Source organism: Pelophylax lessonae (genome assembly GCF_965119305.1).
Source record: "Pelophylax lessonae genome assembly, chromosome: 1".
Lineage (NCBI taxonomy): Eukaryota > Metazoa > Chordata > Amphibia > Anura > Ranidae > Pelophylax > Pelophylax lessonae.
The window spans coordinates 587,001,152-587,016,223 of NC_138768.1; the positions used below are offsets into that span (position 1 = coordinate 587,001,152).

Consider the following 15,072-nt stretch of genomic DNA (forward strand, 5'->3'; position numbering starts at 1 on the left):
TAAAAATACCCCCGGGACAGTCAGGGCTAGTACATTCCACAATGGCTAGCCTCTGATCTGTCCCGGGTTGCACTTACCTTTTAGGAGAAATACTTACCGTGAAAAAGTATTGTCCAGCGCTGCCATCTCAGGTGTGGGCAGCTTGAAGCCAGCGCGTTCCTCTTCTGCGTCCTCTTCCTCCTTCGGTCCCACGATGCACTGCACCGGCCCCGCCGTCACTTCCGGTGCGCGCGCGTTATCCCTCCACAGCTTCTGGGCATGCCCAGAAGCTGTTTAGAAGGAAATGACGCGCGCGCACCAGAACTGACGTCGGGTCGGTGCAGGCGCATTGATTCCTGGTAGCGATGACGTTCAGCTCCCAGGAATCATTGCAAAAATCAGCAAGTGACAAATCGCCGTGGCCGCCGAGGGGAGGAAGAAGGAAGTAAGGTAAGTATATTTTCTCTACGAGGTAAGTAAAAAAAAAAAAAAATTGTGATTATCCATTTGTGTTTCAGGTGACCCGGAGCGAGAAGATGGAGGTAAGTATAAATTTAGGGTGGAACTCCACTTTAATGCATTCTATGCATTAAGAAAAAAACCTTGTGTGTGCAGCAGCCTCCCCACCCTCCCCCCTCAATACTTACCTGAGCCCATCTTTATCTAGCGATGTTGCAGGAGTTTCTCAGCTGTCTGGAACTCTTCTGCTCATTGGCTGAGATGGCGGCACGATTGGCTCCTGCTGCTGTCAGTCAGCCAATCAGGGGAGAGAGGGGGCGAGGCAGAGCCACGGCTCTTTGTCTGAATGGACACAGGGAGCTGTGACTCGGCTCGAGTGCCCCCAAAGCAAGCTGCTTGCTGTGGGGTTGCTCAACACTAGGGAGGGGCCAGGAGCACAGAAGAGGGACCAGAGAAGAGGAGGATTCGGGCTGGTCTGTGCAAAACCACTACACAGTGCAGGTAAGTATAACACGTTTGCTTTGTGGTGTTTTTTTTTTTTTTTTTTTTTTGTTAAAACAAGACTTTACAATCCCTTAACCACTTAAGCCCCGGAAGATTTTACCCCCATTCCGACCAGGGGGTATTTTGCGATTCGGCACTGCGTGAATTTAACGCACAATTGCGCGGTCGTGCGACGCTGTACCTAAACGAATTTGACGTCCTTTTTTTCCCACAAACAGAGCTTTCTTTTGGTGGTATTTGATCACCTGTGCGATTTTTTGATCACGCGCTATAAACAAAAAAAGAGCGTCAATTTTGCAAAAATAGCAATATTTTTCACATTTTTTTATATGAAATTCCCCCAAAAAAAAATGTAAAAATCAAAATTTTTAAAAATTTTCGGCCAATTTATTTTATGCTACCTATGTTTGGTAAAAAAAATCGCAAAAAGCGTATTTTGATTGGTTTGCGCAAAAGTTATCGCGTTTACTAACAAAGGGAAAGATTTTTGTCATTTTTGTTGTTTTTTTTTTTAACGCGTAATGGCGGCGATCTGCGATTTTTTTTGCGGTACTGCGACATTGCGGCGGACAGATCGGACCCTTGACTGACATTTTTGACACTTTTGGGGTTACCAGTGACATTTCTACAGTAATCAGTGCTATATATATGCACTGTTACTGTAAAAATACACTGGTAGTGAAGGGGTTAACTTTATTTGGAAGGGAGGGGCTGTGTGTGTCCCTAGGGGCGTGGTTTCTACTGTGATTGGCTGTGGCTCTAGCTGTAAAGACACTGATCAACGGATCTACATACCAGATCCGTTTTATCAGTGTCTTTGCAGCGAAGAGAATGACAGGCAGTTTGTTTACACAAGCTGCCTGACATTCTCCCTCTCCCCCGCCGATCGCCGAGTGACCGGCGGACATCGGGTCCGCTGGTCACACGCGCGGGGGGGTCCGTGACCACGCGGGAGCGGGAGCGCGCCCCGGGGGGCGCGCGCTCGCTCCCTAGACCCTCACAAGCAAGCAACGTAGCCCTACGTTAGTTTGCCTGTGAGGGGCTGACCGCCGACGTAGATAGTCGTGCGGCGGTCGGCAAGTGGTTAAGGCTCGGTTCACACTGGGGCGGCACGACTCCTTACTACTTCGGGGGTGACTTGTGCATTCCCATGCACCACGACTTCGGAGCGACTTGCATGGACTTCACATAATGGAAGTCTATGCAAGTCGCTCTGAGGTCGCCGCGAAGTAGTACAGGACCCTTTTTCTAAGTCGGAGCGACTTGTGTCGCTCCTATTAGAACAGGTCCTGTAGCAGTCAATGGACCCCGACGGAGCGCGACTTGTCAGGCTGACAAGTCGCGCTAGTGTGAATCGAGACTTAATGTGTATGACGGAGATAAAAAAAAAAAAAAAAAACATATTCAATACATCTCTGCAATAAGTGTACATTTTCTTTTTTTTCTTTTTTTTATCCCTTTTAAAAATGCTGCTAGTACTGGAAAACAGCTGTTGATCTGCCAGAAATCCAGTTTGCGCCTAACTTCTTTCACAGTGTTTCTATTGCACTGGAATCTCAACCACCATTGTCAGTCCTGCCTGTTGGGTTACAACCCCCCTTCGAAACATCAGCTTCAAGCACAAGAATGCAAGGACCTGCGTACTGAGACCCACCGACTACTGAACTGCATTTACTGTAGAGAAACATTCAGACTGTAAAAGCTTGCAAAGACTGAAATTTTGGTGCCACAGTAAAACAGAATTATTTATTATGTATGTAATGTTTTGGCATTTTGTAATGTAGTTCATTTTTTTAGCACACAGTGGTTTAGAAGGCTAGAATTTGTTTGGGTAACAGATTTTCACCGCAAAAAAAGTGTGAAATCAAACCTCTATATGTGTTTTTAGCTTTAAATTATATAACTTTATCATATGGTACAGGACACAGAAACGGATTTCATAGACCATGGATTATATGTTGTTACCTTCAGGTGATTGGATGCTGGGAAAAGCTTCACTGGGTCCATCTCTTAGTGTATCTTAACAACCTACCTTGTCCATGCAGTGAGACTTTTTTTCTAGTGTTCGTAAATGGTGGATGCCTTCTTCCCTTGAAGAAGATTTTCCTACCCAATTTATTTTGTCAATATCTAAATGCCTTCGAGACTCATTTAGCAGTTTCTAGATGGGCAACCCTCATGTACACCTTGGGAACAGTACCTGGACCACATGGCAGCCGGGGCTGACTTGTCATTTGCTTCAGGCACTGAATCTTGCATGGGTACTCACATCCGCACTTTATGCAATGTGTGTAGTTAGCTGCAGGGTGCTGTACAGGTGCAGGGCTTTGGTCCATTCTTTTTGGCACCTAGACACTGGGGAATCCACTGAGGGTATGCCCATCATGACGGTCAAAGCCTGGACCCCTGGATGGGACTGTCAACATGCACAAGGTAAGACAGGCTCCACCCCAGTGTATCCATATAACCCTGACCATGCTGTGAGACTCCAGTTTTGTTAGGAAGCAATGAAAAGATAAAAAGAAAGGAAAGGGACCACTGTCCTGTAGTGTACTTTAACCAGTTCTGGACCGGAAGGATTTGCCCCCTTAATGACCAGGCCATTTTTTGCGATTCGGCACTGCGTTATTTTTACGGAAAATTGCGCAGTCTTGTGACACTGTACCGAAATTAAATTGATTTCCTTTTTTTTTTTACCACAAATAGAGCTTTCTTTTGGTGGTATTTGATCACCTGTGCAATTTTTATTTTTTGCGCTATAAACAAAAAAAGAGCGACAATTCTGAAAAAAAAAACTAAAACAATATTTTTCACATTCTGCGATAAAACATTCCCAAGAAAAAATGTAAATTTAAATTTTTCATCCTTGTAGGCCAATTTGTATTCTGCTACATATTTTTAGTAAACAAAATCGCAATAAGTGTATTTTGATTGGTTTGGGCAAAATTTGTTGCGTCTACAAACTGGGGGAAAGATTTCTGTAATTTTTATTTATTTTTTTACTAGTAATGGCGGCGATTGTTAGCGGGACTGCAACATTGCGGCAGACAGATTGGACCCCAAAATTAAATGTTTTACTCTTTTGGGGGGACCAGCGAGATTACTACAGTAATCAGTGCTAAAAATATGCACTGTTACTATAATAATGACATTGGCAGGGAGGGGTTAACACAGTGGTAATCAAAGGGTTAAGTGTGAGCCTAGGGGAGTGTTTTTTTTAACTGTATGGGCTTGTGAAATTACCACAGACACCTGTGATCCTATATAGATCAACAGCTGACCGTTCTTCTCTTTCAGCGGGGAGCGATCGTGGGTGCCCGGACCGGCAATCGCTGCCGCTGGTCCCGTGGATTGGCATCTCGCTGCCTAGTGGGGGGACAGGCGCACTACTGGCGGCACTCGCTCGCCCCCACAGCACCACTCTCGCAACCGACTTACCCCTACGTCGATTCGTGCAGCCGAGCCAGCCTGCCGCAGTAAACCTGAGGCGGTCGGTCGGCAAGTGGTTAAGATACGGAATATACAGATATGTCCCCAAGCATTAATCAAGGGGTGGGTAACAAAAAAACTAAACAATAGCAACAGGCTACTTCTGAGAACCTCCTTTAGCTGCTATTCGCTAAATGGGCTGAAGAAACCCATGCTGTACTCTCCCCTACTATAGATTATCATTCACTTTCTTCAAAGATGCACCTTGTGCTCTTGGCCCTACTGTCTTGTGTATAGACCTTGGGTGTTCTCTTGCTGCATGTCTTTCAGCATCTGGCCTCAGAAGAGGTCTTCTCTGACTTAGCCCCTAGTGTTCCAATCGAGCATATCTTTTCTTTGGTATCGGCCCTCAAGACTATCAAAGTTTGTTGTGCCTTTCCCTACTTCTTCGTTACAGATCATTGGATCGCAGCTCTCACTTTTCTTTTTCTTTAGCCCTTGACCTTAGTGTTGGACAGGTTAACCCTGTTCCCAAGGGTTCTTCTGTGGTCACTTTCCTCTACATGCTAAGGGACTTAGCTTCTATAAACTTCCCACCCCTCCCAAAGGTCCTCTTTCATGCAGGTTATGTTTTCCAACTCGGTAGTTCCTGCTAAGCTATTTTCACCTAGTGATCCAAAATTTAAATTTTTCATCATATTGTACAAATTATCTGCCTGATCTAGCTTACTGTGTCCCAACTTGTACCCAGTGGGTCCTATTCATCCTTCTAGATTCTTTCCTATTCTCCTTAGTGCATGGACCATCAGGGCACTTTATGCTAATGGTGGATTCTTCCTGGTTTTTATGTAGGGATTCCTGCAAGCCCTTGTAACCTAGCCAAGCCCTGCCCTTTGGAAGTAAAGGCTTTCCCCTCCTGTGGGTCCTCATAGACGCGGACCCTCCTGTCTCTTATTTTCAGCAGCAGTGGTATGTTTTTTGTTTTTGTTTTCTTTTTAAATTCTCTTGTTCTTTTCAGAGAAGTTTCCCTGGGGCTTCCTCTCTCCATTTCCAGCCTACTATGTGGTTGCTTTAACCCACTTTTTAGGCACTTTCTGCCTTCTGGGAATGGATCTCCCCATCCCCGCTTAGACGCATCCTCTCATTGAGGTGGGGTTCTGGCGCCTCTGCTGTCCCTAGTGTCTGTGCTCCTCTTTGAAGCCTCTGCCTGTATTTTTACATGTTCCTTTACACTGTGGGTACTAGGAGGCTGTTTACCCTTTTTTGTTGCTTGCTCCAGCAGTGAAGGGTTTCCACTATTTATATTTTGTTTGGATCTACTGACCCTGATTATCTTCCTGTCAGCCTGTTGTTGCTGCTTAGCTGTTTTGTTGCCCATCCCTCGATTTATTGCTTTGGGACATCCCTTGGTCTATAAATTAAATCCTGCACTAAGCAATAAAGCTGAAGAAATTTGACGTGTAAATTCTGTATCTTGGAAGTACAGTAAAAGACACAGGTCTCTCCTCTTTTTATCTCTTCATTGCTGGTCTTACTGGAGTCTTACGGCGTGGTCAGGATTATAGACTGGGGGGCAGTCTTAGCAAAGCTTTTGCCAAGGTCGAATTGCATGAAGGTGGCTGCAAATAATCCATGGTCTACAATTTGTGTGTGGTGCTGTACTCCAAGATACAGAGTTTACGCTTGTGTCAAAATTTCTCTTTTCATAATCATAGCAGTGTCCTGATTACATTTTAACGCTGATTCTTCTTTTTTTTTTTTTTTTTAGAAATCTACTGATGAACAAAGCCCTTTTGAAAAAGGAAGAATTGCTCATGCTAAACGAATCATGAGGCCATTTATTCTCAGAAGAGTTAAAAGCGAGGTATGGTTTTTCACAAATACAGTTTTATGTTAAAATGTGACCAATCTGTGCATATTACTTACAAACAGTTGTGGACATCGTTCATATTCTGCTTACTGTTAGTATTATCAACATTTGTTTCTTCCAGGTCCTCAAGCAACTACCTCCAAAGCAAGATCATATTAAGTTTTGCCCATTGTCCACGAAGCAACAGCAGCTGTACAATGATCTAATGAATAGACTAAAGCGCTCCGTTGAAGGCACAGGTAATGTGTAGAAGATAAAGCTTCGCCATAGATGGATCAAAATTCAGCCGGTTCAGCAGGACAGGCCAAGTTTCGATCCATTGATTGTAATCCACTTTTCTCTAGCGCTCATTGACAGACGTAGTCCTCGGTGATACACCACCTTCGGGTTATGTTGCCTCCACAGGAGCAGGACTAGACAGGAAATTAAAAAGCTCTGGCCACACCCTAGGGGCAGTCCCAGAGGGTATATCCTCTCTCTCTCTGCCTCAGCAAATCAGTTATTTTCTGTCTAGTTAGGAGTAAGGACCTAGATACCTTGCTGGGATCTTAGGTCCTGGCAAGAATTTTTTCTTAAAGGATTTTTTAGACAGCTTTTTTTCTCCAGTGTTCCTGTGAGATCTTCAAGCAAGAAAGCTGAACTGGGCGACGGGCTGGATGTTGAGATCCGGTGGTCACCCCAGTTCAGCCTACGAGCGCGTGCAGGCCATAGCTCCGCGCTGGGTCGGCCGCGACAAGGTCCCATTAAAGGACTGTCCACGCGAGTTAAACGTCTCGCTGAAACGCCAAAGACCATGAGTCACGGCGTCCGTATCGGTCGACAGCCCTCCCGCCCCGGTGGAGAGGGGTACTGTCAGGAGTTGGTGCCCGCCTGGTTCCGGTATGGTGAGTAGTATGTTCCCCCTTTTCCCCTGACGGGTCTTGTGGTGAACGCGGGCCCCTCTCTGTATGGTAAGATAGAGTCCCCCTCTATCCTATAACATGACACAGATCCTCCTACTTTGAGTGTGATTTTATGTGCAAAAAGCCAGGAGGCTTGGTTTGGGAGCTAACAATCTAATTGTATACATGTTAAAAAGATGTAATCTGTGGCATTCTGGGAATCTTACGGTGTTAAGAATAAGCTACCTACCAGTCAGAAGCCACGGACATGTAGACTGCCTTCCTAATCAGATCTCCAGCCATTTGCAGGCCTCCCGAATGGCCATGCGGTCCGCCAGGGCCGGTACCGCCAACCACGCCATATCCCCATGCAGAGAGAGTGTTGTGTGCCCTGCAGCACACCGCTATTCAGTACAGGCCGCCGCCATTTTTTTTGCTGGATCGCACGAGCCGCCATTTTGGCGTAGCCTCGTGTCTCCAGCATGGGGGCGGCCATGTTTGAGGTGATCCAAACACCTCGTGGAGCTTGGGGGAGGCGCCGGAAGGCGTGCAGAGGGGCGGAGCCGCCTCCTTTCTTCCTGGGCAGCCAGCCAAAAGACTTCCTGTTTGTCAAGACAGCGCTGTAACCTGTTGCAGTTAAACTCTGAGCATCAAGTGGTGAGCCTGGGGGTCTATCTCTCTCTCTCTCTCGATCGATAGGGATCCCTAGCAGGTAACACTAAGGGGCTTTTGTGGCGCTGGGGGTCTGAGAAAAAAAAAAAAGTTTTTTATTTTTGAATTATATTATCCAGGAAGTGACTGGAATTTATCATGGACCCTGCCACACATATTCCCCCACCTGTTTCCCTCGAGGGGGCCACGGGACCCGCCGGTGCACAGAGTATAGAGTCATTTACAGCAATTTTGGAGTCTATGGTGGCTCGGGTGGAGGCGGCCTGTCAGGGACGGGGGTCAAGGAAGCGACCCCCGCCTACCCCTATACTATCTGACACCTCTGACTCTGATTCAGAGATGGTCACTGCAGTTGCAGGTTCCTCTGCAAGGGCTGTTATCCCAGGTAAAGCCCCCTCAGACAGTGAGGAGGACGCTTCTTCTCCTGCTATAATTCAGGAAGAAGCATTGGTGGACGCACTAGTTGTGGCAGTCCAGGAAACCTTAAAACTTGAGGCTTTACCGGCAGAGGCAACTGAAACAGAGATTCCTTTTGGTACTAATAAGCCCATCAAAACGGTGAAGGTTTTTCCTGTACCTAAATGTTTCGGTAATCAGATTAAAGGAGAATGGGAGCATTCTAAACGTACCTTTACTATTTCCAAGCGTATTGCTAGACGCTATCCGTTTGAGGAATCCATCATTAAGAAATGGACGGTACCACCAGTGGTGGATCCACCTATTTCCAGGCTGAATAAAGCCACGGTTATTCCAGTGGAGGACACTTCGTCCTTTAAGGATCCGGTGGATCGAAAGATGGAAGCAGAGTCCCGCACCATCTTCTCCCTGATAGGGTCAGCATTTAGACCAGTAATTGTTATTGGTCTAGTTTCCCAGACACTTACGGAATGGGCGAAAATGGTACGCCAAGATCTTAGGGGAAAAGATATTCCCCAGGAGACATCTGATTTGATGGAACAGATTATACAAGGGCTACAGTTTATCTGTGACGCAGCCTTGGACACTACTCCCTTATTAGGGCATGCATCTAAGTCAGCGGTGATCCTCAGATGTGTGCTGTGGTTAAAATGCTGGTCAGCTGACCTAGGTTCCAAAAAGACCTTGACAAATCTCCCCTTTCAGGGGAATCGTCTATTTGGGGCCAACCTAGATGAAATCATTAAGGATGCCACTGGGGGCAAGAGCACTTTTTTGCCACAGGCTGCTAAAGCTAAGGGACCTCGCAACAAGCGAGGACCTTTCTTTACCGCCCATAAAGGGCGCCCGGCTGGTACTAGCGGGAAAGGCAAGACTCCTCCAGGAGGGTTCAAGAAGGGCTGGTCGGACAAGCAAAGGACCAACCCAGCCAAACCCGAAGCAAAGGAGTACACAGCCTGAAGGTGCGCCCCCACCCGGTTTCAGGGTGGGGGGACGTTTTCACCGGTATTCAGGACATTAGATCGAGCATCAACCACTACTACCGGTGCGATTCTTCCCTTCCAACATTTAGGTACTACAGGAAGCGGTAGTTACCGTTCCCTGAATAGATCTTTTCCTTTACCTTTTCCTAAGATTAGTCCCGATACCTCACAGGAATCGGATCTGGTTGACCAGATAGGCCAAGTAGCCTCTAGTCGGGTGACTTCGGTCCCTGAGGTTCAACCAGAAAAGATCACCTTTCCTGATAACAATCAGGTATCTGATAAATGTGTGGGAACAGAAAACGACCAGACTTTCTCGGATGGTCGGGGCCAGATACCTCTAGGGACGCCTGGTTCAGATTCTATCAGCGCCAGTGGTCCTAGAAATTCTAGGCTGGCCTCCTCAAGCCGGCCTGGCCGACTTGGACATGTTAGTCGTAGACGTTCCGTGGGAACTTCGTCTCAGGGAGTGTCTGTGGTCTCAAGGACCAATTTACCATCATGCTTTACAGTCGCTGGGTTTAATGGCCTGGCCATTGAGACCCAAGTACTGAAGGACAGAGGTTTGTCTACTTCAGTCATTCCTACCCTTATTAAAGCAAGGAAAGCGACTTCCAGCAAAGTCTATTATCACACATGGAAGACTTATATTGCGTGGTGCGAATCTTTAGGATTTCCTCCACGTACCTATTCGGTGACTCGAATATTGGCCTTTTTGCAACAAGGGGTTGAGCAGAAGCTAGCCTTGAGCACCATCAAGGGTCAAGTTTCAGCATTAGCAATCTTCTTTCAGAAACCTTTAGCTACCAAATCCTTGGTGCGGAATTTCATCCAGGGGGTGCGGCACCTGGCTCCTCCAGTCCGCGCGCCCTTACCGCCCTGGGATCTTAATTTGGTTTTGTCGGTTCTACAGAAACCTCCCTTTGAAAACATCAGGGAGATTCCCTTGCTTACTTTATCCCAGAAGGTGGCCTTCTTGGTGGCTATTACTTCTGCTCGCAGGGTGTCAGAACTGGCTGCATTATCATGCCAGTCCCCATACCTAGTGATTCATAGGGATAAGGTAGTACTTCATCCTAAGCCATCTTTTCTTCCTAAGGTGGTTTCAGATTTTCATCTGAATGAAGATATTGTACTACCTTCCTTGTGTCCTCAGCCCAAGCATCATCGGGAACATGCGTTGCATTCCTTAGATGTGGTTCGGGCAATCAGGGTATACCTGAAAGCGACGGAATCTTTCCGTAAGACGGATTCACTTTTTGTGATCACGGATGGCCCCAGAAAGGGTTTGCCTGCATCTGCCGCGACCATTGCCAAATGGATTAGACAAACGGTGGTACAGGCTTATTCTATTAAGGGTCAGAGTCCTCCGTTCCCTGTTAGGGCGCACTCCACTCGAGCGCTCAGTACTTCCTGGGCCTTTCGCCATCAGGCGTCAGTGGTCCAGGTATGTAAGGCGGCCACCTGGTCGTCGGTACATACCTTTACAAAATTCTATAAGATTGATGTGACGGCATCGGCGGATGCCTCATTTGGCCGCAAGGTTTTGCAGGCCGCAATTTGAGGAGACCGGTGGTCTACCTCGAGGGTTTTTTTCTGTTTGGAAAAAAAAAAGATTTTTCTCTTTTTTGTTGAGTCTCATCATTAAGGATGAGCATTGTAAACTTCTAGTTGGCACCGGTTGGGCCTTCTAGATTGGGATTTGATTTCATTTTCCCACCCCTCAGTTGTGATACTGCTCTGGGACGTCCCGAAGGTGGTGTATCACCGAGGACTACGTCTGTCAATGAGCGCTAGAGAAAAATGGATTTTTGTAAAATCTTACCGTAAAATCCTTTTCTCTTAGCTCATTGACAGACGTAGTCCCCGCCCCTCTGTTTTTTGAGTTGGGTTAAAATCTCTAAAGACTGCTTTTTCACATAACTGATTTGCTGAGGCAGAGAGAGAGAGAGGATATACCCTCTGGGACTGCCCCTAGGGTGTGGCCAGAGCTTTTTAATTTCCTGTCTAGTCCTGCTCCTGTGGAGGCAACATAACCCGAAGGTGGTGTATCACCGAGGACTACGTCTGTCAATGAGCTAAGAGAAAAGGATTTTACGGTAAGATTTTACAAAAATCCATTTTTGTCAAATGGGAAATTGGAAGTTTTTTTTCTCGATCAGTCGGCTGCTTCCACTAATCAGTATTTTGACAGCCGAGAGTCCAGCTGTCATAACGCTATGTCCCAAGGGTGAGATTTCTTCATCCACCTCGTTTGTGTGGATGGAGGATTCCGATCATTTTTTTTTTTTTTTTTTTTTTTTTTTTTGCTCAGCCTGCTGACTGAATAAAAAAAAAAAAAAAAATGTGTCTATGCCCAGCTTAAGTTGTAGAGAGTACTCCTTAGCTTAGCATGAGTGTGTGAAATCCATTTCCTACCTTTTCGGAACAGCATTTCTGTGAAATGACCCCCTTGGACTTGACAGGGCAAAAAAAGTCATAAAAAAGGACACTTCTACCACAGTTTTCAACGACTCTATATGCCCACCGATTGAGAGTACAGCAGAAACCTAGGCCAATTTTATACACATCTTAGGACTTTAGCTCTAAAGACAAGACCATCTGCTTTCTATTGTTTTATGAGCAACTAATACATAGTAAAAATAAACATCTGTTAAGGTATGGCCATTTTGGCACAAGGCCAATATAACCCTACTCTAGCTTTGGAGGAGAGTCTGAGACGCTCCTATGGGCTTTTTTTTACCCTTGCAGACTCAGCTCTGCAACCAGCTATTGCATACATTTGTCTGTCAAACCTAACTAGACTAAAGCCCCGTACACACGTACCGATGGTCGGCTTACAAATGTTCCTCTTTTCTCCCCGGGATGTCGGTGTCTGCTGAAAAGTGCAAAGACAGCACAAGGACAGCACAAGAATTTTGTCCGCCGACTGCAGAAGTGATGTCATGTAATGGTTAACTTTCCCTGTGTTTTCTATTTTCTGAGCATGCCCAGTCTTGCAAATCTGCGGTCTGTCGGCCGAATTGTGTACTGACAGGCGAACAATCGTCCGTTCTGGTGTCGGCATACAAATATTTTCATGTTTGCACGAAAGACTTTTGTCCGCGGATTGTGCGCAGACATCTGTCGGAGGCACCATACTAACACGCGTACAATCGGCAGATCCTTCGTCCACCGACGTTTGTATGCCGACGATCGGTACGTGTGTACGGGCCTTTAGGCAATGAACAACCAACATGATTCTGTATTCCAGGATCAAACTTTATCTTGGCAATAACTGTATGCCCTGCCCTTTTGTCGATGTTCTTGGAACAAGTTATGGTTAAAAAAACCAGAATGGCTCTGATTTACATCCACTTAGGGAGACTCTTGTGACTCAAAAGCTGGTCAGTTATGATTTATCTGTAAAAGAGGCTTCACATGTATGTCTTTTGAAGGCAGAAGTCTCTTTGTGAGGCACTTGAAAAACTCATTAAATATGCTGCAGGAGGAAAGGTTCTTCTTCCCCAGTGTTAAGTTCAAATATCCGCTTCCTCAGGAGCCTCTGTCTTCTTAAAACACAGAACATCTCAGCCACTCTACCCAGGCTTCAACCTCTAAGCCTAAATTCAATCCCATCCTTTCAGCACAAGACTTGGCCAACAAAGCCCACCGAGTCTTCTCCAATAATCCCCAGTCATTCCCCAATGAAGGGATTTTTACAGCACTACTAAATAATTAAATTCATCCATAAACATCAAACAACTCATGCTCAGAGTGAATATATCAGAAAACATTAATATGATTATAAACAGGAAACTTTAAAGTACTTCAGTGAAAGAATTAAACAACTTTAATTTTGTCTGTAAAGCGATTGGGATCCAATCAGTGTTCCAAATCACTTAAACAGTTCCAGAAAGGCGATTTAAACTATCACCCTCCAGAGTGATCCCCTCCCAACGAAGGCTTACCTTTGGTGATCAGCTCACCTTCTAATGTGCATCTCTTATGTAAGTAAGGCAGTCAAAAAACAGCATAAATAGATCTTTCACTCTTTCTCCCCACCCATGTAAAAGTTGTGGACGCAAAACTTTTTTGAATAGAGTAAGGGAGGGTTATAAACCCTGACAGATTTTTTTTTTTTCATCTGTGTCCCATTGTGGATATTTACATTATGTCCCATAACCAAACAGGAAGTGAGAGGAGATCCCTGCAAATTAAGGGAAATTTCTTGGAGACCCCCAGGTCACCAGAACTAGTGTCCCCATTGGAAGATTTCCCCTCTTCTTTTTTGGGGGACAACTCAAAAATTGTGATTTTCTTTTACTTTTAATGATAAGGGTAAACAGGATAAGCATTCTAATTCCTCTACACTCTATCCAGAATTTAAAAAAAAAAAAAAAAAAAAGGTTTTGCATTTAGTTATACACTAATACAAGCTTATAAGTTATACACAATACATATCAAAACAGACTTCCATTTAATAAATATCCATACCTCTTGCGATGTAATGAAGTTCCCGGATTTCAAAGCCCCCCCCCCCAATGCTTTCTTCTCTCAAATTAGCCAAAATGTGTCCAAAGCGAGTCAGATTTGCAAAATTCCTGAACCCTTTGTTCTCACAGGGAGTAGATGTGCCAGTACCTCTAGAGAACAAATTTAAAGGATTCTCTTTAAACCTGTTTATTATACACGTCCTATCTTGTATTTCACATCTCTAAACAAATACCTGCAGATTCCCAAATTTTGCATGGAATCTGCAAAGTCGGGTATTGCCTCTCTGAGACAAGGGGATACTTGACATCCAAGATGCCTACCTGCATATTCCCATTTATCCACCTCATCAGCGCTTTCTACACTTTGCAGTAGGGTAAAACTTCCAGTTTGTTGCACTGCCATTTGAGCTATCCTCTGCCATCAAACTATTCATTTAAACTTCTTGCACCGTCTTAGAACTAAGGGAAAGTTTGGGGGCTCTTTTGAGGCTGTCCCATTTGCCCAATTTTATTTTAGATCTCTCCAATGCAACATTTTGTTGGTATGGAATAAGCATGCTCCTTCCCCTACCCATTCTCCTATCCAGCCAACAGGGAATTCCCTATTCACTTCCAGAGAGGTCTACTATTGTACCTGGAAATCCTTTTAATGCCTGTGTGAACACAGGCCCTTCTGTGCCTTGTATTCTGGCCATCCTACACTCATGACTGTATTTCCATTTATTAAAAAAAAAAAAAAAAAAACTTACACACCCTTTCCATCACGCTAATATTAGCAAAAAGTAAATTAATATATACAGTATCTCACAAATGTGAGTACACCCCTCACATCTTTTGTAAATATGTTATTATATCGTTTCATGTGACAAAACTGAAGAAATGACATTTTGCTACAATGTAAAGTAGTGAGTGTACAGCTTGTATAACCGTGTAGGTTTGCTGTCCCTTCAAAAAAACTCAGCACACAGTCATTAATGTCTAAACCGCTGCCAACAAAAGTGTGTACACCTCTAAGTTGAAATTTCCAAATTGGGCCCAAAGTGTCAATATTTTGTGTGGCCACCATTATTTTCCAGCACTGCCTTAACCCTCTTGGGCATGGAGTTCACCAGAGCTTCACAGGTTGCCACTGGAGTCCTCTTCCACTCCTACATGACCACTTCACAAAGCTGGTGGATGTTAGAGACCTTGCGCTCCTCCGCCTTCCGTTTGGATGCCCCACAGATGCTCAATAGGGTTTAGGTCTGGAGACATGCTTGTCCAGTCCATTACCTTTGCCCTCAGCTTCTTTAGCAAGGCAGTGGCCATCTTGGAGATGGGTTTGGGGTCGTTTTCATGTTGGAATAATGCCCTGTGGTCCAGTCTATGAAGGGAGGGGATCATGCTCTGCTTCAGTATGTCAC

The 15,072-nt window shown here is 45.2% G+C and overlaps 1 protein-coding gene across 1 annotated transcript in view; it reads left to right on the top strand.

Annotated features, from left to right (window-relative positions):
* SMARCAD1 (SNF2 related chromatin remodeling ATPase with DExD box 1) overlaps nucleotides 1-15,072 on the top strand; it is a 261,584-nt gene that overhangs the window by 198,724 nt on the left and 47,788 nt on the right. Inside the window, exons 17-18 of the mRNA XM_082268551.1 lie at nucleotides 6,140-6,235; nucleotides 6,363-6,480. Of these exons, the coding sequence (XP_082124677.1) occupies nucleotides 6,140-6,235; nucleotides 6,363-6,480 (214 nt within the window). The remainder of the gene's footprint in view (nucleotides 1-6,139; nucleotides 6,236-6,362; nucleotides 6,481-15,072) is intronic.